The sequence below is a fragment of the Protopterus annectens genome, chromosome 4.part0 (assembly GCF_019279795.1).
Source record: "Protopterus annectens isolate FY-2018-M chromosome 4.part0, PAN1.0, whole genome shotgun sequence".
NCBI classification, from domain to species: domain Eukaryota; kingdom Metazoa; phylum Chordata; order Ceratodontiformes; family Protopteridae; genus Protopterus; species Protopterus annectens.
The window spans coordinates 1974403732-1974430777 of NC_056733.1; the positions used below are offsets into that span (position 1 = coordinate 1974403732).

The 27046-nt window shown below is 43.8% G+C and overlaps 1 protein-coding gene across 1 annotated transcript in view; it reads right to left on the bottom strand.

Annotated features, from left to right (window-relative positions):
• Positions 1-3473: 3473 nt before the first annotated feature.
• LOC122800512 (MRN complex interacting protein) overlaps positions 3474-27046 on the bottom strand; it is a 302966-nt gene continuing 279393 nt past the window's right edge. The window contains exon 5 of the mRNA XM_044069952.1: positions 3474-3573. Coding sequence (XP_043925887.1) covers positions 3474-3573 — 100 coding nt within the window. The remainder of the gene's footprint in view (positions 3574-27046) is intronic.

Sequence of the window (27046 nt, forward strand, 5' to 3'; positions counted from 1 at the left end):
TCGTCGGTAATGCGGTGTCTTCGGTTCGGAGTGGTGGAGAGACCGTCTCAGAGGGAACCGGAGCACTCGCACTGGGTTTTGGCGTGGAGTCGGTGGTAGACACGGGCCGAGGATGTCGGTCCCGGTCTTTTCACTTCTTGGGAGTTTGCGATGTCGGGAGATCCGACGGCATAGTGTAAGCAAATTTATCGCCGAAAAAATCTTCAGCGAACTCCGCCCGGCGCCTGAGAGTGCGCTTGTTGAAGCGAGCACAGGCTACACAGGCCGAGACGTCGTGGTCTGGGCCAAGGCAAGGAAGACAGTAAGAGTGGAAATCCTTATGAGGTATTTGTTTACCACAAGAAAGACAATTGTTAACTTTTTCAGTAATTTCTGACATCGGCTGAGGCAAGAAAAGGTCCCCAACGTGGTACTTAGCTTTTTTAATGACTTTTGATGACTTCGGTATCAAAGAATACAGGAGCTGACCGACTGGCACTTGCGAACTGCTTCTGCTTCGGGCACCGCGCGGTAAGAAAGACTGAAGAAAATGGCGTCGGCTGATGCTTATGTACTCCAGCCGCACTGACGGAGAGAAACGCAACATCAGCCGACGTCGGACCCAGACTTTGGAATCCGGCCGACCGAGGGCTGCCTTTGGCAGGACAACCCACATGTTATGACTGCAGTTGCATTCTTGAAGGACATCAGCAAAAAGCCAACCATCGATACTTAGAAGCTCAGAGGAGCATACTTTTCGGCGTCACTGAAGCTCTGAAGGGCATGACGCCCAAACTTTTCTTTTAGTCAGCTCAGCTCTAACTGCCTGAAAGTTTGGACATGTGGAAGGTGCCCTAAAGCTTTGGAAGGTGGCCAGCGGTTATATCCTTGGTAGGATATAATTCATATAGCTAAAGCTACTGCAGCAATGATCAATATGACTGTCAAGTGTACATTAGTTTGAAAAACTATATAACGTTACTCTAGTCTTCTGTAAAGTAGATGGAGTGAATAAGGGTTGCTGTATACAGCATTCTCTACCTCCTCCAAAGCTAGCACTAGGAGAAAACCAAACAAAATATTTCAATTCAGAGGAAACAAATTTCTCCTTCTCCTGCAGCTGCTCCAGTTAGGGCCACCACAGCTGGTCAGTGATCCACAGAATGAGTCAGGGGAACATACGTTTGCTCCCTTAAAAACATTCATCCTGGCAAACTGAAAAACAGAAAATTCCTCTAAATGAGAATATGAAGTCCAAGATTCATAATCCAAAGTTTTGGGCTAAAGAATCTGCAAGAGATGAAGCCCTGTTTCTGCCTAAGTGAGAATCTGATGAGTCTTCCTCAGGGACATTTTGACGGACCTGATTAACAGACACTGCATACAGTATACCAGAATCAACCATCTGTAACAATTTCATTGCTGAGGCAACAAAATCCTCCTTTTGTACTGATGCTCTGTGTTGGAGAAAGTACAGCTGTGTAAGTAAACCTACCATAACAGTAAATGTTTGAATGAACACGGCTGCAGTAGCCTTAGCTACATGGGGGTCATATCCTGCATACGATATAACAGCTGCCCACTTTGCAAAGCTTCAAGGCACCTTCCACATGCCCAAACCGTTATACAGCTTTAGCTAAGCAGACTAAAAACAGGTTTGGGCACCAAACCCTTCAGAGCTTTCATTACAACTAAGACAGGAAAGCAAAGCCCTGAAAGGGCATGGCTAGGAAAAACAAAATAGATATCCACAAGCTTACATAAACACACAAACAAGTGGAATGGAGGGAAAGAGGGAGCAGAAACTACAGCAGTGATTATTCAAAAAGTTGTCATGATAGTTTACTTGCCAACTGTACTATGTTCTTCACATTGATCACTGTTACAGCAGCCTTAGGTAAGGCTAGAGTATCAGTTTAAAATAACTAGAAGGTGGAAGGGTCCAGGAGTCCCTGGAGAATTATCCCAGCAAAGTTTGTCCAAGACGTGGAAAAGGAATCAAACTTGTACTACTTTGTAAACATATGCACCAGTCCTACATCACAAAATGGATATATGTGGAATAATCAATACCTAGTGTTAAAGTATACAACTACTGGTCAAAACAGAAGCCTGGCTGAGGATACAGCCCTTAAAAGATGATATTGTCCAGCTTCTCACTGCACTACCAGACAAGGAGCTACTATATGAGAACCCCACTAGTGAGGTCTTCAGGAAAATACAGCAAAGTTAGAAGATGTTCGCCCTTCATCAGCCAAAAATATCCATCCTCTACCAAGAGCTGCAGGAAGAGTAATTTGCTTCCTTAAAAAAAATCTAGGAGTTTACCACAAGAGAAAAATACATCCTGCAGATCATAGCTCAGTGCTGCACACTACAATTCATAAATAAACATAGAATGCAAGCCATTTCTCCTGTACCAAAAGACCAAGTACCCTTAATTACCTTCTAATACAGGAACTCCTGCAGCTGGTACAAGTAATAGAACCTATACCAGAACAGAAGATTCTATGGGGCTTTTCCTAATGCCCAAAAAGGAAAGACCATGGAGGTCCATCCTGTACCTCTACAGGATAAACACTTCTCAAGATCCCAAAAATCAAAATGTTGAAACTGCAGATCTTTCTATCAGCCATGTTTCTTAACGCCCTAGTAGGCACTACAGGTATCAAGGATGCCTATTTCTACATACCAATCTACAAGGGCAACAGGCACTTTGACAGATTTGAAGTGGGGGTTGCTGTTTATGTCAGTTTACCTCCTCTCCCCTTGGGGTTATTATTGTACACAAAGGTTTTCAGAGTGCCCAGCTGTAGTAATACTTTATGTCAAGATAAAGTGCACTCGTATATACTATTACTTAAATGACTGCCTCATCCAGGCATTACCACACAAGAGGTAGACAGAGGCCCTACATTTTTACTATGGACTATTTTTAAAGTCTCTGATCTTCAGCATTCCAAAATCATCTCCCAACCCTCCAAAAAATTTCTCTAGGCACTTGAAGATTTAAGCAGCCAGTAAAGGTGGAGTAGTTGATACAGTATTCCCACATGGTAGCAAAGGCAAACAGCTACTTCCCCAGAGAATGCCTTATGGCACTGGCATACATAGTCTCTACCATTTTATGGTAAAATCATCACAATGAACACAAGGCTCCTGTTTTACCCAAGAGCCAGGTGGAACCAACACTTTGCCCCTGGAAGAGGGGATACCTATCACACCCTACATTTACAGAGAAGAAGTGGTTCGTCCAGGGCAGGCAAACATTAGGGTTTCCTTCACACAGAACACCTTAATCAAACCCTAGTCACTGGTGCTTCTAGTCTAGCTGAGGAGGGGTATACTCATGGACTCTCAACTTTAAGGCCTTTGGGATGATGCCCTGGTAGTGGCACCTTGGATTCGTTCAGGGGCCTCAGATTACAGCAGAAACCTAACTGAAAACAAAGTCTCATCACACACAATTTTCAAGCTCTTACACTCATTCCAAACTAACTAAGCATCAAGACATCCATCCAGTACAGAGCTACCTGCTGAAGGCTGTCTTCTTCAGACCTGGCTCCATCAGAAAGTTGTTGTCCATCTGTGGACCTAACAAATGAAGAAATAATGAACCTTAAGTATATGTTTTACAATCAAAATATTCATAAATATTTATATAGAGTAATCTGGTTTTCATTTTGAGTACACATCTTAAAACTAAAAGCATCTATCTGAATTTTAGGCATAGAAGCTGTCTACCACTTCACATAACTAAATGGTTATAACATAATGCAAACTTAACATTTTTCAGAGCAGCAAGTCAGACAAGTATTGGGAATAATAAAAAAAAATAGTTGCTTAAGGAATTAAGGACCACTGCCTTAAATTCAGCAATTTACAAAAGCAGAAGCAGTGTTGAGAGACTGTCAAATTAGAAAAGAACCTCGTGACTAAAGTCAACTAAATGTAGCACATAAAGTTTTGCTGCAAAACAAATTTTAGTTTAGAATTAAAGTTTTGCTGCAAAACAAATTTTAGTTTAGAATTAAATGCATTGTTCAGCAGTGTCCTTCAAAAGTGTTTGGCGATACCTAAACACAGACACTGCAAATATGTCAAATAATTCATTTACAAAGACAATTTAGGAGATAGCTGAACCCCTAGGTTCAGATTCTAAAGGTTTGCTGCTTTTTTTTTTTTTTTTTTTTTTATGTCAAACAGAAATTGGATATAGCCTAGGTAAAAAAAAAGCCAGTTAAACTGCAGACTTTAGCACATGATTCACAGAATGACAAAGAAGTTAACCTAACAGGCTTTGCTCTGCCATAGCAAAATCTGAGTGGCCTGTGAATTTTCATGCAGGGCAATAAAGTATTCTCCCTTGCTTAAACAATCTAGGAAAACATGGGTAGGTTTCATTTACTGTTCAAGGCTAGTCTCCATTACTACATTGGGCAAAAGTAAGGTATTAGTTTTCAGTGAAACTTTACGGAACCCTAAATTAGCAGCACTAATGGTAAAAAGCCTGCAGTTCATAAAGTCCTAGCTCAATTAATGATGAAAGTCATACAAAATATATACTTTTAAGGTTTACCATAGAAGCTGACCAACTACAGCAAAATTAAGTTATCCAGTATAAACTAGAAGTCTTAAATTGAACTAGAATATTGATGGAGGAGGGGGCAAAGAAAGCAGACATTAAAAAAAAAACTTCAGTAAGGCTACAGATAAAGAAAAGTCCCATGAATGAAAGAGATGGCTGCCAGATGGCTGCATCTGAATAACCAATCCTCCTCCCCACGGGTCACAAATCTAATGTAAACAGCCAAAAGTGCTCAGCAACTGGAACCATGAAACGATCTAGACATGCAGCTATGGCCCACAATGAAAAAAGTACAGTTTTGTACCTACCATAAATGTAGATGTCCGATAGGAATGCATCTGCAGTCCTTACAAATGGGTTGTCCTGTCGTCAGGCAGCCCTTCGGTCGGCCGGATTCCAAAGTCTGGGTCTGGCATCGGCTGGTGTCGCACTTCACCCGACGTCATTGCTGCAGTTATTCGGGTATAAAGGCATCAGCCGACGTCATTTTCCTCAGTGTTTCTTGCCCCAGATGCCAGGTGCCCTCTAGGAAGGCTAAATTTGGATAAATGCCAATGATTCCAAATATTAGAGAGCAAACAAAAAATAAGCATGTATGTACATATATACAAACAAATACACCATAATAGATTCCCCCAGCTAGCTATAAGAGGGGCAAATACCCTAGGAGTACCACAGAGGGGAAGGAGGGTGGGTAATCCTGACTGCAGATGCATTCCTATCGGACATCTACATTTATGGTAGGTACAAAACTGTACTATGTCCTTCAAGGATGCATCTGCAGTCCTTACAAATGGGTAGAATACCATAGCCAAACTGGGGGAGGAGGAAAAATAAAATTATGGTGTAGTTAGGATCCCTTGCAAAACAGCAGTGGCAAAACCTGCTCGGGATCTAGAGTATAAAGGTAAATTATAATGCTTGGCAAATGTATGCACGGAGCTCCAAGTAGCAGCCTCTAAAATGTCTTTGGTAGCCACTCCTCGTAGAAAAGCTGTGGTAGTGGCTGTAGCTCTTGTAGAGTGAGGCCTGATGTTTTCTGGAGTTTTCTTTCCATGGTAGGAGTAACAAAATCTAATGCAATTTCCTATCCACTTAGAGATTGTTTTGAAATTGCTTTCCCTTCCATTCCTGTTGCATATGCTACCAGTAACTGGTCAGTTTTTCTATTGCCCTTGGTCCTGTCCAGGTAGTAGCGTAGTTGTCTATGTACATCCAAGGTATGCAACAGTCTTTCTCCCCTGTTCTGTGGGTTGGGGAAGAATGTAGGTAGGTGGATAGCCTGATTTAACGATACTCTGGAGACCACCTTAGGCATAAAAGTAGGATTTGTTCTCATGGACACTCTATCTTGATGGAAGATCAGAAAGGGCTGTACTGCCATTAGTGCCTGTAGCTCAGATACCCTTCTTGCTGAAGTGATTGCCAGCAGGAAAGCAGTTTTCCATGATAAGTATTGCAATTCTGCTGTTGCTGCTGGTTCGAAAGGAGGAAGTGTCAATTTTTCTAGCACAAAGTTCAAGTCCCATGCAGGTAATGGTGGCTTCCTGGGTGGTTTTACATTTTTAATTCCTCTCAGAAACTGCCTGAGCAGAGGATGTGAGAAGACTGGAGGATCCAAGTCGTATTCTGCTGAAATAGCTGATGCATGAATCTTAATGGAAGAATAGGACAGGCCTTTGTGGAAGAGCTCTGACAAGTATTCCAGGATGTTAGCTATGTTTACCAGTGACACATCTTCTCCTTTAGCAGTACTCCAAATGAGATATCTTTTCCATTTTGCTGAATAGGTTTTCCTTGTTGAGGGTCTGCGAGCTTCCAAGATAATGTCTTTAACCCTTTGTGATAAATTTGGGTTAATTTGTCTTATGCAATGTTCCAGGCAGTCAGCTGCAGAGTTTTCAGGTTTGGATGCAGGGTGTTGTAGTTGTTCTGAGTTAACAGTAAGGGAACTAGGGGCAGGGGCCATATTTGTTCCCGAGACATGCTCCTCAGTAATGGGTACCAATGTTGCCTTGGCCAGTCTGGAGCTATCAGAATGATCCTTGGACGGTCCTCTTTGATCTTCAGTAGCACCTTGTGCATCAAAGGAAGTGGTGGGAATGCATATGCTGTCAGGTTTTTCCAACTGAAGGATAGGGAGTCCACCTTCCAAGCAAGTGGGTGGTACGTCCTGGTGCAGAATTTCTTTAGTTGGTGATTGTGTGGGGATGCAAATAAGTCTATTTCTGGGAGTCCCCATTTTCTTGTAATGGTTTTGAAGATGTCCGGATGCAGCATCCATTCGTGGGCATCCGTGGAAGTCCTGCTTAAGATGTCTGCTAGAATGTTTTCTTTTCCTGGTACAAAAATTGCTTGTAACTGAATGTTGTAACTCAGGGCCACATTCCAGAGGTCCAGTGCCATCCGGCATAGAGGGTACGAATGTGTGCCTCCCTGCTTGTTGATGTACCACATAACTGTGGTGTTGTCTGTCCTTATCATCAATTGACCTTGTCGAAGAAATGGTCTGAATGTCTGAATTGCCAGTTTTACTGCCAGCATTTCCTTTAGGTTTATGTGTAGGTGCAGCTGATCTTGAGTCCATAAGCCCTGTATGCACTTGTCCAGCATGTGGGCCCCCCAACCGAGGTCTGAGGCGTCCGTTGTGATGGTTTGGCTTGGTTGAGTGCTGCGGAAGGGCAATCCTTTGTTTGATTGACAGGCCTGAGCCCACCATTGGAATTCTTGCTTCAGGCATGGAATTATTGGAATTTGGGTTTCTAGGCTGTGCTTGTGTTGAGACCATAAATTCCTTAGGTACCACTGTAGCTTTCTCATATGCAGTCTGGCATGTGGGACCAATATTATGCAGGATGCCATGAAGCCCAAGGCTTGCAGGACTTTTCTTGCTGTTAGGTGGTTCTGCTTTGTTAAAGCCAAGAAGTAGAGAGGTAGTTGCTCCTGTTTTTCTACTGTTAGGAATGCCATTTGTTTGGATGTGTCCAGCTCCGTACCCAAAAAGGTTATCCTTTGGGATGGTATCAGCCTTGACTTTTTTATATTGACTGTATATCCCAGGGCTTGTAGAAGGTAAATGACCCTTCTCAAGTCTTCTGCTAGCTTGTTTTTGTTGTCCGCTTGTATCAGGCAGTCGTCCAGGTAAGGGTAGATTTGGATTCCCTGAAGCCTGCAATGAGAGATTACTGATGCCAGGCATTTCGTGAACACTCTGGGCGCAGTAGATAAGCCAAAGGGCAATGCTGAGAATTGATAATGCTCTGATCCTGCAAGAAATCTGATGTATCTTCTGCAATTTGGTCGTATGGGGACGTGCAGGTATGCCTCCTTGAGATCTAGAGTTACCAGCCAAGACTCCTTGCCCAGCATGGGAAGAAGATGCTATAGGGTCAGCATTTTGAATTTTGGAACAATGAGGAATATGTTTAAAGCGGACAGGTCGAGAATAGGTCTCCATTTGCTTTCTTTTCTTGGTACCAGGAAGAGTCTTGAGTAAAATCCCTTTCCTTGCTCCATAAATGGTACCTTTTCCACAGCTCTCATCCTTAATAATTGAGTTATTTGTTTTAGAGCTTCTGCCTTTTGATTTGGAGGTAGGTTTGGCATTCCTCTCTTCCCTGGTAGAGTATGGAAGTGAAACCTGTAACCTTGGTCTATTGTCTGCAAAATCCACTTGTCTCTTGTGATGTAATGCCAGTTTTTTGTAAATAAAGCTAGCTTCCCGCCTAAGGGTGCTTCTAGTTGTTCCCTGGTAGGCGGTGTCAGAGTCAAGTCACTGTGATTGTCCTGTAGTAGTGGTGGTGGCTGTGTCTGTACCTCGCTGGTTGTTACCCTGCCACTGGCGTCCTCTGTAGGCATCCCTGGATTGGCTTCTGCCTCTTGAACGCCTATTCCTGCCTCTCTGAGCTCTGGAGGAGTCTGGAAAGGACCAATTCTTTGAGGGCCAATTCCTGCTAAACCTTGGAGGTTGGACCTGCAAGAAATCCTTCACTGTTTGGACAGATTTTGCCTTCTCTTCCATCTTCTTCAGCACCTGTTGTGCAGGAGAGCCAAACAAATTGATCTTGTCCATGGGAGCATCTAATAGTTTTGATTTGACATGGTCTGGTAAGGCCTGCTCTTTTAACCATGCATGCCTTCTGATAACTGTGCCAGTCATGGCTGATCTAAAGGAAGCCTCCAATGCATCATAGCCGCATTTTAAAGAATGGTTACTGACTTGCTGAATGTTATGTACCATTTCCTGAACATATTTTTTGTCTAAGGGTTCATCAGAGGACAGCTTTTTGGTTAACTGGTCTAGCATAAATTCTTGATACTGGATCATGTGAAATTGACAGTTCAAGGCCCTAGCTGAAAGAGTAGCAGAAGTGTAAACTTTTTTACCCCATCTCTCTAAGGACCTGGATTCCCTTTCAGAGGGGAGGGTTTTTTTTGCAGAGGTAGCTGCTACAGCCTTAGGTCCCTGGGAGATAGTCTCGGGATCTGCAAAAGGAGCCTTGTATAAATGGTAATGCGTGTCCGGGACCCTGTAGTACCTATCGGGCTTAGCAGGGGCCGGAGGTAGTGAATCAGGAGCAGTACAAGCATCATTAAATGCATCATCTACAACAGAAAGAACTGGAGGTATGGCTAAAGGCCTATGTTGTGGTAAATGCAAAAAAGTTCTAAGCCTTTTCCTGGAGTCTGAAAAATCTTGTCCCTGCCACTGAAATTGTTCCCTCATAGCATGCAAGGTTTCCCCAAAGGAAAATTCCTCAGGTGGAGAGGCAGAAGGGATGGACTCTTCAGCATCAGAGTCTTCATAAGGGGAGAAAGGAGCCTCTGGAGGGTCTGTATTATCTGAATCATCAGAGGAATCATCTGTGGAAACTGGCTCAGCGGGCTCTGCTCTAGGCCTCTTCTCTGGAGGTGGGTGAGAGGCCCTGTCTGGGTGAGGTTGGGCTCCCCGGATTAAAGAAATGAGATCCTCTGCTAGACTAAGCATTTTTGAACTGGAGCTAGGCCTGTGAGAGGGGGTCTTAACAGGCACAGATTTAGTAGCTTTAGCTGCTTTAGCCCTGGCAAAGGCCTTAATGGACATGGCTGCAGGAGGCCTAGCAGCTCCACGTGCAGGGGTTGAAATATCCAAGGGAATAGTGTCAGATAATTCCTGAGAAGCTGCAACAGCAGGTTGGATTTCAGAAGCCGATTCCACCAGGTTGGAAGAAGCCTCGGTAGAAGGTAAGTTTTCGGCTGAAGGAAGGACCGCTTGCTCGGTTTCAGCCGAAACCGAGACACTCGCGGTTGGCTTAACCGTGGTTTCGGCCGAAACCGCGGACCGCGAGTGTTGGTCCTTTTCCTTGCGCTTTTTGGAAATTTGCGAAGTCGGAGGATCCGACGGCATAATATAAGCAAAATCAGAGCCGAAAAACTGCTCAGCAAATTCCGACCGACGTCTAAGCGTCCGTCGGTTAAAAGAAGCACAGGCTAGACAAGCTGCTACGTCGTGGTCTGGGCCTAAACAAGGTAAGCAGTAAGAGTGGAAATCTTTATGAGGTATTTGTTTCCCACAAGTTAAACAGTTATTCACTTTTTCTGACATCGGCTGAGGCAAGAAAGAGTCCCCACGGGTACTTAGCTTTTAGAAGTCTTCGGTAGTAGTAGAAGTATTCGGTAGTAGTAATCTCTGGTTCTGACCGACCGGCACTTGCGAACAGCTTCTGCTTCGGGCGCCACGCGGCAAGAAAGACTGAGGAAAATGGCGTCGGCTGATGCCTTTATACCCGAATAACTGCAGCAATGACGTCGGGTGAAGTGTGACACCAGCCGATGCCAGACCCAGACTTTGGAATCCGACCGAAGGGCTGCCCGACGACAGGACAACCCATTTGTAAGGACTGCAGATGCATCCTTGAAGGACATCTAGTTTGCTCTTTTTTCCCCCAGTAGTTGTTCTTTGACCAGAAGTATTTGGCCCACCCCTTCCAAGTAAGACAGGGTTCCCATGACTATCCCTGGTAGTGGAAAAATACAGTCAACATAGGGAAGGAAACACTGGGTGAGACAGAGGACTCCTAGACAGCCTCAGACTAGGAGCTACTCCAGAAGGTGAGGCTGTAACAGCAAACTTGGAGTCCAAAATGAAGATATCAAAAAGGTTTTCACCTTGTGCAACTGAGACCTGGGGAACATTTCTGGATGAGAGAATCTACAAGATAACCTCCCAATACAGGAATAAGGACAAAGTTGCTGAAAAGCTTCTGCCAGCACCACAGCACATACTACAGAAGGACAGACTACTCATGGGCACCGGCAGGCAAAGACTTAAGCAGTACACCAAGTATGGACTCTCCCAGGATGTGGCTGACAATCTGAACTCAGTCTTACTCCTAAATCTCTTATGTCCTCCCACAAAGGTATGGGGCATGATTTCCACCTTGCTTTTTGACATAACATACCACACACATCGGCACAAATGGCAACTTCACCTTTGGACAAAGTCCTGAAAAGCCTGTACTGGTAGAAAGACTACCCTCATTTTCAAATCAATGTACAGATCAGCCTCAATCAGTAACCACATACCTTGAATTGACTGTTCCTGAAAATGCCACCTCCCCCCTCCCCCAGACTAGTCCCCACATGTATTTTAAAGTGACTGTCAGTTAAAACGGGGACATAAAGGAGTCTGCCAAGACAGAGGCTTGACTTCTGAACCTACCAACTGTCTTTTATCCAGGATATTCAGAGTTGGAAGTCTACGAGATGGACTAGCTACATCCTGCTGAACCTCAGGAGTCTACTGAAGCAGTTAAGGTAACTAGCAACCTGAAAATTGACAATCCCAATTCCTAAAGACAAAGAATCATTGGAACCAACTGACTGATTAATCTGAAGAGTGGTATTTTAACATAATTCTGTCTAAAAAAAAAAAAAAAAAAAAAAAAAAAAAAAGCTTAATTAGCCAGAGTGAACAACCTATATCAGGTAGATGTTACGTTATGCAATCAGCAAGCACTAAATGGGACTTCGATTTGCTTACTCTGATGCCTTATGACTGGTAGACTGACGGAATGGACTCCCTTGGAGGTTAGAAAACTCAAAGTCATGGCTACCAGTAGCACAGATATGGGGAAGACCCAGGTAACACAAAGCTTCATCTGAACTGCAGTCATCATCAACATGAACTTTGGTGAACATCCTGCGGGCTGATAAGAGGCCAAATGACAATATACAAAATTAGAAATAAGTGGCTTAGGAAACCTCCTCAACACTAGAGTTATTTTATGCTGAGGTGGGGGGGGGGTCACAGCTTTGAAGAGAAACCGAAATCCATCCCACTTCAACATGAATCTCCAAAATTTCCCCAAACCTTACATCACTCAGAGGACTGGGTCAAGATGGAAGCTTCCTCATCTACATCTAGGGTGAGAGACACCAATAAGTAGTTGAAGTGCTTCCTCTTATAACTTACCTTCGATACTGGAGTACAGAACTCTGAGCAAGAGGATGGACAGGAAGGCAAAATCTGTCTGGATGAAGCCTCTGCATGTGGCTGCATCTCCCAGCCCTTCTGTCTTCACAAGGGGTGGATGGTCAAAAATGCAGTTACTTAAAAGTCTCATCGTGGATGCTGTGATAATAGCTATGTCAAAGATGGCGCACAGAGGGGCACCTGCATCATTAGAATCTGGAACAAAACTAGTGCCATAACTTGTGCTATAAAGACCCCCATAAGGATTAAGGACAGAACTGGCCTAGATCCTTGAGGCTCTTACTCAAGCCCATGTATTGGTCGGCAATGAAAGGTCAATGTCAGAGATAAAGAAGTCAGATCTAGGAAAATCATGACCAACCTTGCCCAAGAAACAGTGGTCTGCATCCCAACAATAAAGGGGGTCTCCTAACATCATTGGGGACAGGAACTCCACCATTGACTGTGGGGTCAACAAAGTAAGACAAGGTCAGTAGCAGGGGCCTCAACATCAAAAAAAGTTATGTCTTCACCATAAAGTACAGTTTTGTACCTACCATAAATGTAGATGTCCGAACAGGATTGCATCTGCAGTCCTTACAAATGGGTTGTCCTGTCGTCAGGCAAGCCCTTCGGTCGGCCGGATTCCAAAGTCTGGGTCTGGCCTCGGCTGGTGTCGCACTTCACCCGACGTCATAGCTGCAGTTCTTTGGGTATAAAGGCATCAGCCGACGCCATTTTCCTCAGTGTTTCTTGCCCCAGATGCCAGTTGCCCTCTTGGATAGCTAAATTTTGGATAAATGCCAATGTTTCCAAATAGTAGAAGGCAAACACAAGAAATAATCATGTATGTACATATATACAAACAAATACACCATAAGAGATCCCCCACCAGCTAGCTATTAGGTGGGCAAATACCCTAGGAATACCACAGAGGGGAAGGAGGGTGGGTAATCCTGACTGCAGATGCAATCCTGTTCGGACATCTACATTTATGGTAGGTACTATGTCCTTCAAGGATGCATCTGCAGTCCTTACAAATGGGTAGAATACCATAGCCAAACTAGGGGAGGAGGAAGAAGAAATTATGGTGTAGTTAGAATCCCTTGCAAAACAGCAGTGGCAAACCCTGCTCAGGATCTAGAGTATAAAGGTAAGTTATAATGCTTGGCAAATGTATGCACGGAGGTCCAAGTAGCAGCCTCTATAATGTCCTTGGTAGCCACTCCTCGTAAGAAAGCTGTGGTAGTGGCTGTAGCCCTTGTAGAATGAGGCCTTATGTTCTGTGGAATTTGCTTTCCATGGTAGGAGTAACAGAATCTTATGCAATTTCCTATCCACTTGGAGATTGTCTGTTTGGAAATTGCTTTTCCTTCCCTTCCTGTTGCATATGCTACCAGAAGCTGGTCAGTTTTTCTATTGCCCTTGGTTCTGTCCAGGTAGTAGCGTAACTGTCTATGTACATCCAAAGTATGCAGCAGTCTTTCCCCCCTGTTCTGTGGATTGGGGAAGAAGGTAGGTAGGTGGATTGCCTGGTTTAAAGACACTCTGGATACCACCTTAGGCATAAATGTAGGATTAGTTCTCATGGACACTCTATCTTGATGGAAGATTAGGAAGGGTTGTACTGCCATTAAAGCCTGTAGCTCAGAAACCCTTCTTGCTGAGGTAACTGCCAGCAGGAAAGCAGTTTTCCAGGATAGGTGTTGAAGATCTGCTGTTGCTGCTGGTTCGAAAGCGGGGAGTGTCAATTTTTCTAGCGCAAAGTTCAAGTCCCATGCTGGTAATGGTGGTTTCCTAGGAGGTTTTACATTCTTAATTCCTCTCAGAAACTGCCTGAGTAGAGGATGCGAAAAGACAGGGGGATCAAAGCTGTATTCTGCAGAAATAGCTGATGCATGTATCTTGATGGAGGAATAGGACAGGCCTGTATGGAAAAGCTCTGCCAAATACTCCAGGATGTTGGCAATGTCTACCTTTGACACATCTTTGCCCCTTTCGGTACTCCAAATGAGAAACCTTTTCCATTTTCCTGCATAGTTCCTTCTTGTTGAGGGTCTGCGGGCCTCAAGGATAATGTCTTTAACCCTTTGGGATAAATCTGGGTTAGTTGCTCTTATGTAATGTTCCAGGCAGTCAGTTGCAGAGTATTCAGGTTTGGATGCAGGATGTTGTAGTCGCTCTGAGTTAACATCAAAGGAATCAGGGCTAGTGTCCACATTTTCCCCCGAGACATGCTCCTCAGTAATGGGTACCAATGTTGTCTTGGCCAATCTGGAGCTATCAGAATTATCCTTGGACGTTCCTCTTTGATTTTCAATAGCACCTTGTGCATCAAAGGAAGAGGTGGGAATGCATATGCTGTCAGGCCTTTCCAACTGAAGGATAGAGAGTCCACCTTCCAAGCAAGTGGGTGGTACGTCCTTGTGCACAATTTCTTGAGCTGGTGATTGAGTGGGGATGCGAATAGGTCTATTTGTGGCAGTCCCCATTTCTTTGTGATGACCTTGAAGATGTCCGGGTGTAGCATCCATTCGTGAGCATCCGAGGTAGTTCTGCTTAATATGTCTGCTAGGATGTTTTCTTTTCCGGTACAAAATTGCTTGTAACTGAATGTTGTAACTCAGAGCCATATTCCATAGGTCCAGTGCCATCCGGCATAGAGGGTATGAATGAGTGCCTCCCTGTTTGTTGATGTACCACATGACTGTGGTGTTGTCTGTCCTTATCATCAACTGGCCTTCTTGGAGGAATGGTCTGAAATTCTGGATTGCTAGTTTTACTGCCAGCATTTCTTTTTGATTTATGTGCAGGTGCAGCTGATCTGGAGTCCATAAGCCTTGTATGCACTTGTCCAGCATGTGGGCCCCCCAACCGAGGTCTGAGGCATCCGTTGTGATGGTTTGGCTTGGTTGAATGCTGTGGAAGGGCAAACCTGGGTTTGACTGGCATGCCTGAGCCCACCATAGGAACTCTTGTTTCAGGCATGGAATTAGTGGTATTTCGGTTTCTAAGCTGTGCCTGTGTTGAGACCATAAATTCTTTAGGTACCACTGTAGCTTTCTCATATGCAGTCTGGCATGGGGGACCAGGATTATGCAGGATGCCATGAAGCCCAAGGCCTGCAGTACTTTCCTTGCTGTTAGTTTGTTCTGCTTTGTTAATGCCAAGAAGTAGAGAGGAAGTTGTTCTTGTTTTTCTGCAGTTAGGAATGCCATCTGTTTTACTGTGTCCAATTCTGCACCTAAGAAGGTTATTCTTTGGGATGGTATCAGTCTTGACTTTTTTATATTGACTGTGTATCCCAGGGCCTGTAGTAAGCAAATGACTCTTTGTAAGTCTTCTGTTAGCTTGTTTTTGTTGTCCGCTTGTATCAGGCAGTCGTCCAGGTATGGATATATTTGGATTCCCTGAAGCCTGCAGTGAGCGATTACTGATGCCAGGCATTTCGTGAACACTCTGGGCGCAGTAGATAAGCCAAAGGGCAATGCTGAGAATTGATAATGCTTTGATCCTGCAAGAAATCTGAGGCATCTTCTGCAATTTGGTCGTATGGGGACGTGCAGGTATGCCTCCTTGAGATCTAGAGTTACCAGCCAAAACTCCTTGCCCAGCATGGGAAGAAGTTGCTGTAGGGTCAGCATTTTGAATTTTGGAACAATGATGAATGTGTTTAAAGCGGACAGGTCGAGAATAGGCCTCCAATTTTTCTCTTTTCTTGGTACCAGGAATAGTCTGGAGTAAAATCCCTTGCCTTGTTCCATAGATGGTACCCTTTCCACAGCTCTCATCTTTGCTAATTGAGCTATTTGTTTTAGAGCTTCTGTCTTTTGATTTGGTGGTAGGTTTGGCATTCCTCTTTTTCCTGGTAAAGTGTGGAAATGAAACCTGTAGCCTTGGTCTATAGTTTGCAAAATCCACTTGTCTCTTGTAATATAGTGCCAGTTTTTTGAAAATAAGGCTAACTTTCCGCCTAAGAGTGCTGCTATTTGTTCCCTGGTAGGCGGTGCCAGAGCCAAGTCACTGTGATTGTCCTGTTGCAGTGGTAGTAGTTGTGTCTGTGCCTCGTTGGTTGTTACCTTGCCACTGGCGTCCCCTGTAGGCACCTCCTCTGGATTGATTTCTGCCTCTTGAACGCCTATTCCTGCCTCTCTGAGTTTGAGGAGTCTGGAAAGGACCAATTTTTGGAAGGCCAGTTCCTGCTAAACCTTGGAGGCTGAACCTGTAAGAAATCTTTCACTGTTTGTACAGATTTTGCCTTCTCTTCCATTTTCTTCAGTACCTGTTGAGCAGGAGAACCAAATAAACTGACCTTATCCATAGGAGCATCTAATAGTTTTGCTTTAACATGATCCGGCAAGACCTGTTCTTTCAACCATGCATGCCTTCTTATAACTGTGCCAGTCATGGCTGATCTAAAGGAAGCCTCCAGTGCATCATAGCCACATTTTAAGGAATGGTTACTAACCTGCTGAATGTTATGCACCATTTCTAGAACATATTTCTTATCTAAAGAATCATCAGAGGACAGTTTCTTAGTTAACTGATCAAGCATAAACTCCTGGTATTTTATCATATGAAACTGACAGTTCAATGCCCTAGCTGAGAGAGTAGCAGAGGTGTATACTTTTTTACCCCATCTCTCTAAGGACCTGGATTCCCTTTCAGAAGGGAGAGGGTTTTAACTGAGGTCGGCTACTGCCTTAGGCCCCTGGGAGATAGTCTCGGGATCTGCAAAAGGAGCCTTGTATAAATGGTGATGAGTGTCCGGGACCCTGTAGAACCTATCGGGCTTAGCAGGGGCTGGAGGTAAAGTATCAGGAGCAGTGCAAGCATCATTAAATGCATCATCCACAACAGGAAGAACTGGAGGTATAGCTAAAGGCCTATGTTGAGGTAAATGCAAAAAGGTCCTAAGCCTTTTCCTTGAATCTGAGAAATCTTGTCCCTGCCATTGGAATTGCTCTCTCATGGCATGTAAGGTTTCCCCAAAGGAAAATTCCTCTGGTGGAGAGGCAGAAGGAATCGAATCCTCAGCATCGGAATCTTCATAAGTAGAAAAAGGAGCCTCTGGATGGTCTGTATTGTCTGTATCATCAGAAGAATCATCTGAGGACACTGGCTCAGGGGGCTCTGCTCTAGGTCTCTTTTCTGGAGGTTGAGAGGCCCTGTCTGGGTGAGATTGGGATCCCCTTATTAAAGAGATGAGATCCTCTGCCAGAGTAAGCATTTGGGAACTGGAACTGGGCCTGTGAGAGGGGCTTAACAGGCACAGACTTAGAAGTTTTGGCTGCTTTAGCCCTGGCAAAGGCCTTTATAGACATGGCTGCAGGCGGCCTAGCAGCACCACGTGCAGGGGTAGAAACATCCAAAGGGATGGTGTCCGATAATTCTTGTGAAACCACAGTAGCAGGTAGAACTTCAGAGGCCGATTCAACCAGGGTAGAAGGGGCCTCTTTAGTAGTCATGGATTCGGCTGAAGATAGAACCGTTTGCTCGGTTTCGGCTGAAACAGAGACACTCGCGGTTTGCTTAACCGTGGTTTCGGCCGAAACCGCGGACCGCGAGTGTCGGTCCTTTTCTTTGCGTTTTTTAACAACTTGAGAAGTCGGAGGATCCGGCGGCATTATGTACGCAAAATCTGAGCCGAAAAACTGTTCAGCAAACTCCGACCGACGTCTAAGCGTCCGTCGGTTGAAAGAAGCACAGGCTAGACAAGCTGCTACGTCGTGGTCTGGGCCTAAACAAGGTAAGCAGTAAGAGTGGAAATCTTTATGAGGTATTTGTTTCCCACAAGTTAAACAGTTATTCACTTTTTCTGACATCGGCTGAGGCAAGAAAGGGTCCCCAGCCGGGCACTTAGCTTTTTAGAAGTCTTCGAAGTAGTATTCGGTAGTAGTAATCTCTGGATCTGACCGACCGGCACTTGCGAACAGCTTCTGCTTCGGGCACCACGCGGCAAGAAAGACTGGGGAAAATGGCGTCGGCTGATGCCTTTATACCCGAAGAACTGCAGCTATGACGTCGGGTGAAGTGCGACACCAGCCGAGGCCAGACCCAGACTTTGGAATCCGGCCGACCGAAGGGCTGCCTGACGACAGGACAACCCATTTGTAAGGACTGCAGATGCATCCTTGAAGGACATCATTCCGTGTGTGTTGCTCATTTTCATTGTTCACAAAAACACATACGGAAATAGCAAAAAAGAAACCCCAAACGAAAATTGCAGCCAACTGGAAAAAATCTTTTACTTCTTTACTAGATTCTGGTACCTCGGCCTTCGCCTTCAATGGAATTTTTGTTTGGTGTTTCTTTTTTGCATTTTCATTGTTCCTCAACTAATGGTTTGGTTCGGATCCAATCCTCGTATACAACTCGGCTGTTACACTAGTTTGTGGCCTCCAAAAGCTATAGAATACCTTCATTACCCATAACGCACCAACCCTTAACATCTGTCAGAACTTGTTGCTGCTTGACAAGAAGACTATAATGATATGCCACAACTGGAGTTCAACACAAAGGACACTGGTGTCCTTGAAGCCTCTCATTCCTCCAGAAGTTTGAGATTAAAAATGGTGGGGATTGGTGGGTGGGAAGTTGAGGAAGAATGAAAATGGACAACACAGATGGAACTTTATGGTGGGTGAACCATGCCTGTCAGGTGAAACAGGAGATCTGGATTTGAATCCAGAATCCAAGGTGGATATAGTAGATGAGGACAAAGAAAGGGAAAACAAATTTGTTGAGGCCTGTAAGGTGCAATGAGGATGATTTTGCTTTTCAACCAGGATGCTTTCTGCAAGAATTTGGGAATTAGGGGGAGTCAGAGGATAAGCATACAGAAGAACAGGGGGCCAGTCATGGAATAGAGCATCCATTGGTGACTCCCCCCAGTGGGGAATAAGGCCAGAAAAGCTGCTGCACTTGTTTAGGAGATGGGCAAAAAGATCACAGTAAGGTTGGCCCCACTGACTGAATATCATATTCACCACTTTGTTGTTGAGAGACCACTTGTAAGGTAGAAAGATGGACCTGCTCAGTTTGTCTGATATCACATTGGACTTCCCTGGAATATGTGTTGCTATTAGAAAGCAGTTGGAAGATATTGCCTACTGTCACACTCTGAGGGCTTCTCAACATAGGGGATAAGACCTGGTTCCCTCCTTGCTTACTGATGTATCAAACTACTGACATATTGTCTGTCTGGATTGCAACTGTTCCAAGAGGGAAGAGTCTTGGAATACCTGTAGTGCCAAAGCAACACTCATTTCCAGAACATTGACATGCAAAGTAGGCCTCTTCAGGGGACCTAGTACCTTGGAAGATTTTCCCCAGGAATTGCCCCTCCACTCGACCCAATCTGGCAAGTGTTCGGGGTCACTATGGCCTTTTGCTGACAGAGGATGAAAGGACAGCCTTGTAATACCTGTTATGACTGCATCCACCAGCAAAGGTACCTTTTGCATACTTGAGTTATTCTCATCTTCGCTGACATGGGTTAAGTATTGACCACTGTATTACTAGCATCCATTGCAGAATTTTCATGTGGAATCTTGCTAAAGGAACTAAAATTACTGCCACTGACACTGACCCCAGGGCTTGCAGAATCAAATCAGGCTGATTAACTCTAATTTCCACTCCCACCACTGTCACTCACTAAAACAATTAGGCTGGCTAGAACTCGCCAACTTACTGAACTATAACCAAATGACCATGGCCCATTACTTGCTGTACCACACAAACAAGATTCCTGATCTCTCAGGCTTACTCAACTTTCACAATTCTGCTCGCCAACTAAGATCCACAAACAAAGCCCTTCAAGTAGCTAAGTGTAGACACATTGCTGGTGAATCCCTCTATTCCAACACAGTTGCTAAAATCTGGAATTCTCTTCCACCAGATATCAGATTGCAAAACAGCAGTCCCATCTTTAAAACCCAATTAAAAGCCCACCTCAATCGCATCTGGCAATATACTTGTACTGACCATGGCTAGCCCTACTACCATTCAGATAAATCTTCCTCTGGCACTACTCAAAGGTCAAACTTGTAAGAAAAAAAAACTACCATAACGAAATTGTATTTTTAAATGTATGTATATAACTGTATAAATTACTGCACTTTCTTACTCAAATACATTATATTTTCTGTTTTACTACTGTACACTCTATTGTACACTTATGTAACTTCTCATCATACTATGCTATGATATACCACTGTTTGCTCTATTAATCTGTACTCATCTCTGACTTTTGCATTTTTATCATATATGTGGAGCTTTTGTATTTTTTATGATTGTCATGTATGTGGAGCTTTTCTCCCCGGGTCTCTGCTGAAAATGGGCACCTGATTGCCCAAGTCAGACCAAGCCAGTAATCAAATATAAAATAAAAAATTAAATAAATTCTGTTGCTGCAGATTATTTTCCTGACTTGCATCCTTATTTGCACTCTTGATAGTGGAAGAGAGGCTACCATAGATACTATGTTGAGCACTGCTCCTATGAATTCTGATGTCTGGGCTGGTTGTAACGGAGACTTGTAGTTTATGGTTATTCTGAGATGTGAACAAGTCTGTAACACCCGATGTGAACAAGTCTGTATCACCTAATTTTGTGTTTCAATCAGTTGATGCCTGGTCGGTGTGGTAATGAGCCAGTCATCTAAATTAGGAAACACTCGGAATCCTTGGAGTCTCAGGTGAGCTGCTACCACTGCCATGCACTTGGTGAACACCCTGGAGGCTGTGGTTAGGCCAAAGGACAGTGCTCTGAATTGACAGTGACTGGCTCCCAGAGAGAAGCACAAGTACCTTCTAGATCGTCTGTTCATCTTTGTGACACATCTTCAGGATGCGTACTATTAAGCACAACCAGTCATACTTTCCCTGAAAGAGCAGAATGGACTGAACCATGACCATCCAGAACTGTGTGAACTGACTTGTTCAATATACTGAGATCCAAAATTGGTCTCCAGTCCCCTATTTTCTTTGGCACCAAAAAGAATCTTGATTAAGTTCCGGATTCTGTTTGATCTGGTGGGACCTCTTGGATGACTCTTTCTTAGCAGCTTTTGGATTTCTAGTGCTGCTTCTTTCCTCTGATTAGGTGGAACATCAGGAAATTTTCTGGACAATGAAAGAGGTATGGAAAAGGGAATTATATAACCTCTAGAAATAATTTTCTGCACCAAACTGTCTTTTGTTATATCTAGCCAGGCTCTCTAGTGCAGAGTTAAGCAACCCCAGATTGCCTCCAGTAGTGGGCAATCAAGCCTCCTTGCAGGAGCACTGAAAGGGTCTGTAGGAAAAGGAACTTCTATACCTCTGTTTTTTGCAGGCCTGCTCTGCTATGGGGGAGTCACCTTCCATTATAGCTCCCTCCTCTGCCTCTGGGGGAACTATCACCATGCGTGTCCAGGATAGGACCCTGGGACTTTTTCAACCACATTTTTCGACATCCCCATTGGTTCCTGGAAAAGGTCTTTTGAGGGGTCGAAAAACGCACGCCCAGTGCAGAGAGCATCTTTCCACCTTTCTCACACCTGCTGAGTGTGTCCTTCACTGTGGGGCCAAAAAAAGAGGCGTCATAAGGAGGATTTACGAATAAGGACTTGAAGGGCTCTGCCAAACAACGGTGCATCCAGGCATGTATCATGATGAAATACCTGAACCAGTGGCCCTTGAGGCACGTTCTGCAGTGTGCAAGAAGCCTCATGGATGAATTAGATATAGCTTGTAGGGTAGCCAACTGAGAGACTACTGAAGATTGAGCCTCAGTACTTCTGGTTCCAGAAAGAGATTTTGATAACTCTTGAATCAAATCTCTTTGAAGCCTCGTAAAATATGCCAGATAGTTCGGCGATCCGAGTGCAAAAGTCTCAGAAGCATAAATGCCCTTCCCAAATTTGTCAATCACCCTAGACTCTCTGTTAGGAGGATGGACACAAACTCAGTTCACGCAAGTTCCTTTTTTGTAGCTGCTGCCACAATGACATCTACTGGCACCCCTTTACCCCAAAATTCCCTGCCTACTGGTGGGGCCAGAATCCAGTCTGGTCTCTTGGGATTGGCTCAACCATAACAGGCTCCTTCCGTGCTGCCTGGAGATAAACTCAATCAGCTCATCGGCAGCCTTAGTAACCCAGGAGGCAGATGGGCCAGCTCCAAAAACTTCCAGAAATACTGACTCCTCTGGAGAAGGATCTTAGGAAGACCAGCCACCGTTCTGCTTAAGGATCTCAATGTCTCCAAATGACAGTGGTGATTTTGGGGACCCCTCTCTTTCATCAAAATCAGTATCCTCAGTGATAAGACTCTTTTGCACTTTCTCTTCCTACGGACTTCCTGAGTGGGGTGGTCCAGTGAAGTATCAGAAGAGATTAGGATACCCTACTGGGTAGTCTGGAAGCTTTGAGATGGCTGTCCCTGTGGGGTAGAACATTGAGGATCATGGGGCAAAGTCATCCAAGAAGTAGAGGGTGAATCCAAGGGGGTAGGGACCCATCTGACCTGATGAAGCAGAGAAAATCTCTTGACAACCTCAAAGGCAGATCGCTCCAGAGAGAAGGAAGACAACAAAGCCGAGGCTCATCACCTCCCTCTGCCTTGAGAACAATCCACCTAATGCTAAAGAGATGGCTCGTAAACCTCAGAGTAGACTCCAACCTTCAACAAGGATGCTTAGACTCAGTCATCCGGCTCAGATGATGTCAGAGCTGGAGCACTCAGAGCAGTATTTGGATCCGAAGTCCGTGATTTCTTCAGATCTGAATCAGACAAACCCAGAACGCTCGGATCAGAGGACTCAAACAGCCGGTTGGACTACAGAAGGAGCTGTAATAGGTAGAGTAGTAGATGATCTGACTTCCTGACCCAAAGAGTTAGAAGCCTTAAGAACTCGCATCTGAAATTGTGCCATGAAAAATTTCATCATCCTTTCCACATCTGCCTCAGTTAGACTTCTGGAGGAACGAGAAGATGCTAGGGATGGCAATTTGAGCACCTCTCTACAAAGGGAAAAGGCACTCTGGATGATACTGGATCCAAGCGAGGAGAATAAGTTGTGCTTGGTAAGCCTGAACAGGCTTGATCGGATCCGATGAGGGTTGGACTGAGTAATTTCAGATTAGATTTCTCTTCTTTTCAGGTTCTGAAGAAGAAAAGGCTAAAGACTCAGAAGGTTTAGACCTTTGTGTAAGGTCTCTAGCTTTGTGTTTGGGGGATTGAGCCCCAGTAATAGCTTCAGAGAAGGAATTTGGCAGCAAGCCTTTCAAAATCAATTTGTTTTTCCCGTCAGTGCTTGGGGGATGAACCCACGAAAGGTACTGCAATCCTATTGCAAATTAGCAGGGCTCAAGCAATATACACAAATGTGTGAGCATTAAAATAAGGCAACTTGTGCCCACACTTATCACACATTTTATTTTACATTTAACTGGGGAAGTCTGACTGGATGCAAGTCCTTTTTTCAGCAGAGGCCCGGGGAGAAAAGCTCCACATAAAAAGTAAGCTAATACAACACAGGTACAATTAAAATATAACAAGTACAGTAGAACACAATTAAATATACAAAGTGAGACACATGGAATAATTAAACATAGTACTTTTAAATCCTGAAGAACCCTTTTCAGACATTCTGAAGAGAAAACTATAGCAATAATAGACTTATAAACAAAAATTTTTTTGAACAGAAAGATGAGGAAAAGTTAAATACTAAGGGAGTAAAAGGAAGGCTAGGCCTACCAATGATGGTAGGCAAGGGTACACGCAAAGGTATATGAAAAAGGACTACAGCAGTAACAACTCAAAAATAAAATTAAAAGATTAAATAAGTAGTTGTAAATAAGTAGCTTTTAGAAAAGAAATATCAAAAAAGACATCTCCCACTCTACACTCGAGAGCTGAAGGTGACCATGTCTAGATGCAAATGCAGCAAACATCTGAGAGATGTTATTTATTGGTGCATTATTGGTAGGGAAGGAGCTCCTGTATTTTTGGAGGCCACGAGCTAATGTAACAGCAAAGTCGTATCCCACCATTAGTTGCGGAATGAATGAAAATTGACATCAGATCTACAGTATATCCACTTACAGCCACCAGTGCTGACAAAGGTTGGTCTAGGCAATGGCCTCAACATGGACACCTGATCAGGCCTTGAGGAAGAAAACCGGCAGCAAGAAGCACAGAAACAGAGTGCAGAAGATAACTGACTTAAGCCAATGTTAGCAGGAAAGGAAGCCTTATACCACACATTGCAATGAAAATGTGGCCTTGTCATACTTTGTTGCAGTTTAAAATCCACTGAGATAGAACAATGATGCATGACTGACCTCAAATATGGAAAAGCAGACGTTTCATAGAATAACTGCCTGCTGCCCTCTCCTCCTGGGCTCATAGAACCCTGAGGAGATGTCTGATCAAGTTGCGGGTGGCAGCCAGGACAGACTCTTGGTAAAACATGCCCAGAAGGTAAGGGGGGACAAAAACTACAAAACTTAATCCTGGAAGTTTTTGAAACAGGATTAAAAGATCTTCAATCTTAGACATTTGCACTAACAGTATCAAAGTTACAAATGCAGTCAATGACTCCCACACACTAAGCTAATGACTATCACTCTTGAATACACCAAGAGTTACTTTCAACATGAATTACTTGTAGAAACCTACTGAAATGTTAGAGAACTTTGATCTTTTTGTTCAAAGTTGAGAGCGTATCAGTTGGAAGTCCTGCAAATGACCCTTCACAATTATCAAGACACATTAAAAATGTAATACTACCTCTAACTTCACTGCCACCCCTTTAAAAAACAAACACAAGCAGTAAAACTCAGGACAGGCTGCATGCACAAGCTGAAAAGAATACCAGGATGCATATGTTTTAGCTTGCCTTATCCTTCTTTGGGGGTGCAATATCTAAGCAAAGACAAGTGACTCCATGCTTAAATTATGCTTTACCAAACTATATTTTTTCATGTTACTTTTGTTCAAAACACATTTTGTGAGGTTACCTTTTGCTGTACATTATTAGAAGGAAGGTCAAATTTTGTGACCCTCCTTATTTACAACAGGATTTTTTTTTATCTTTGGTGCATCACCAAGCAGTTTTGGAGATATTTTGGGTGATGTCTATTTTTGGGCTGCACTGAGATTTTTTTTAAGCAAAGTGTAATCACCGTTTGGCAAGAACACTGCATTTCAGTGGAGAGTTTCTTCTTTGTCTGCTATTGTGAGACCATAGAGTCAGAAAATACAACTAGAGTGATACTGGAGGGCAAAGCCTCCCATGGAGAGAGGTTATACACAGACTTGTCTCGAACTTTTAATGTCTACCATGGCATTTTTGGGGAGAAAAGTTGTCAATTAGCTATAATCAACAAATACTTCAATATAATGCATGCTGAACAGTCACAAGGAAAGCACCCATACTGACACCACTAATGATGCCTTTGAAAATGTGAGAGAGCAGTGGAAGTTCTGCCATGACAATATTCACAAAGTGGATTTCACTATCACTGAAAAAAAATTCTAGATCAGGGTGTCCTTTACTTTGGGCCCAAATAGGGTGGACCTCTTCAAATGAGCAATGCAAAATGAACATCTTGAATTTCTCAGAAAAATTCAAGATACTCTCCCAGATGTGTTGCCTGACCAATGTTGGAGCCTGGCACTCTAGAGATGCCATCTGCTGCATGGGACGAAAGGAGCATGGTTACATCAGATATAGACCGAACGTTCGCCAACAATAAATCCATTGTCTTGTGGAATTCTCTGGTCATAGCTCCTAAAAGGGACTTTGTTCCTTTGTCAAGTCCCCCTGAAATGTTGTCAAGTGTGCTAGGTAGTTCATCAGACATAATGGAAAGTTCTCTGAAGCACAACTCCACTTTCTGAATTTGCCCAAAGCCCTAGACCCACTTGACTGAGAGATAGACAGAAGACCTTTTCTCAGATAGATCCTTCTTCATGGTCAGTGCCACCATGATGGCATCTACTGTGGGCCAATGTTCCGGGGGGGTCTGTCTAGAGGGGAAATATTTTACTAGACTTGCAGGATATAGGCTCCACCACATCAGGCTCCTTTTGGGCCTGCTGCAAAACCTGGTTAATCAGTTCATCAGTTGGAAGTACTACTTGGAAATAGATGGGCCAGCTCCAAATGCCTTAAGAATGTACAGTTGTGTAAATTCTTACCATAACAATAGATGTCCTTCTCTTCAGTACTGCAGCATTCTTTACGTATGGGACTTCCTTTCAAGGGTAGCTAAACATCCGGCCAGTATACCATAGCGTTAGTACATCATAAAGATGATGTACAGCCGTACATATATCAAAACTGAAAAGACCCATGAGGAACAAATATTCCTAGAATCTAGGAAGAACATGTGCATCCAGAAGGAGAAAAAGGAAAAGAATTCCAAGCCAGGAATAGGGCACAGCAGAAGGGGGGGGGGGGATACTGCAACAGTGAAGAGAAGGACATCTACTGTTATGGTAAGATTTTACACAGCTGTACTACGTCTTTCCACATCCGTATTGCAGTGGTCTTTACATAAGGGAGAGTACAAAAGCACAAGAGGAAACTTGAGAGGAGGAAGGCAAAGAGAAGCCCCCTAGAAACCAATGCGGGATAGGTCTAGCAAATTCAACTCTTGCTTTAGAAACATCACCCAACTTGTAATGCTTAGTGAAAGTTTGGACTGAAGTCCAAATAGAAGCCTCAGTGATGGAATTGGTATCCAATCCTTTGAAAAAAACAGAGGAAGCAACAGCTCTAGTTGAATGAGTCTTTACAGAAGTAGAAAGACTTTTACCATGAAAAGAACAGCAAAAAGAAATGGCCTTAGAGATCCAGGAGGATATGTTTTCCTTAGAAACAGCCAAACCTAGAGACCTGGGATGAAAGGAAAGAAAGTTTTCAGATTTGGAAATAGCCTTATTCCTATCAAAACAATATCGGAGCTGCCTATGCAAATCCAAAGTATGAAGAATCTTCTCACTAGCAGACTGCAGAAAAGGAAAAAAGGAGGA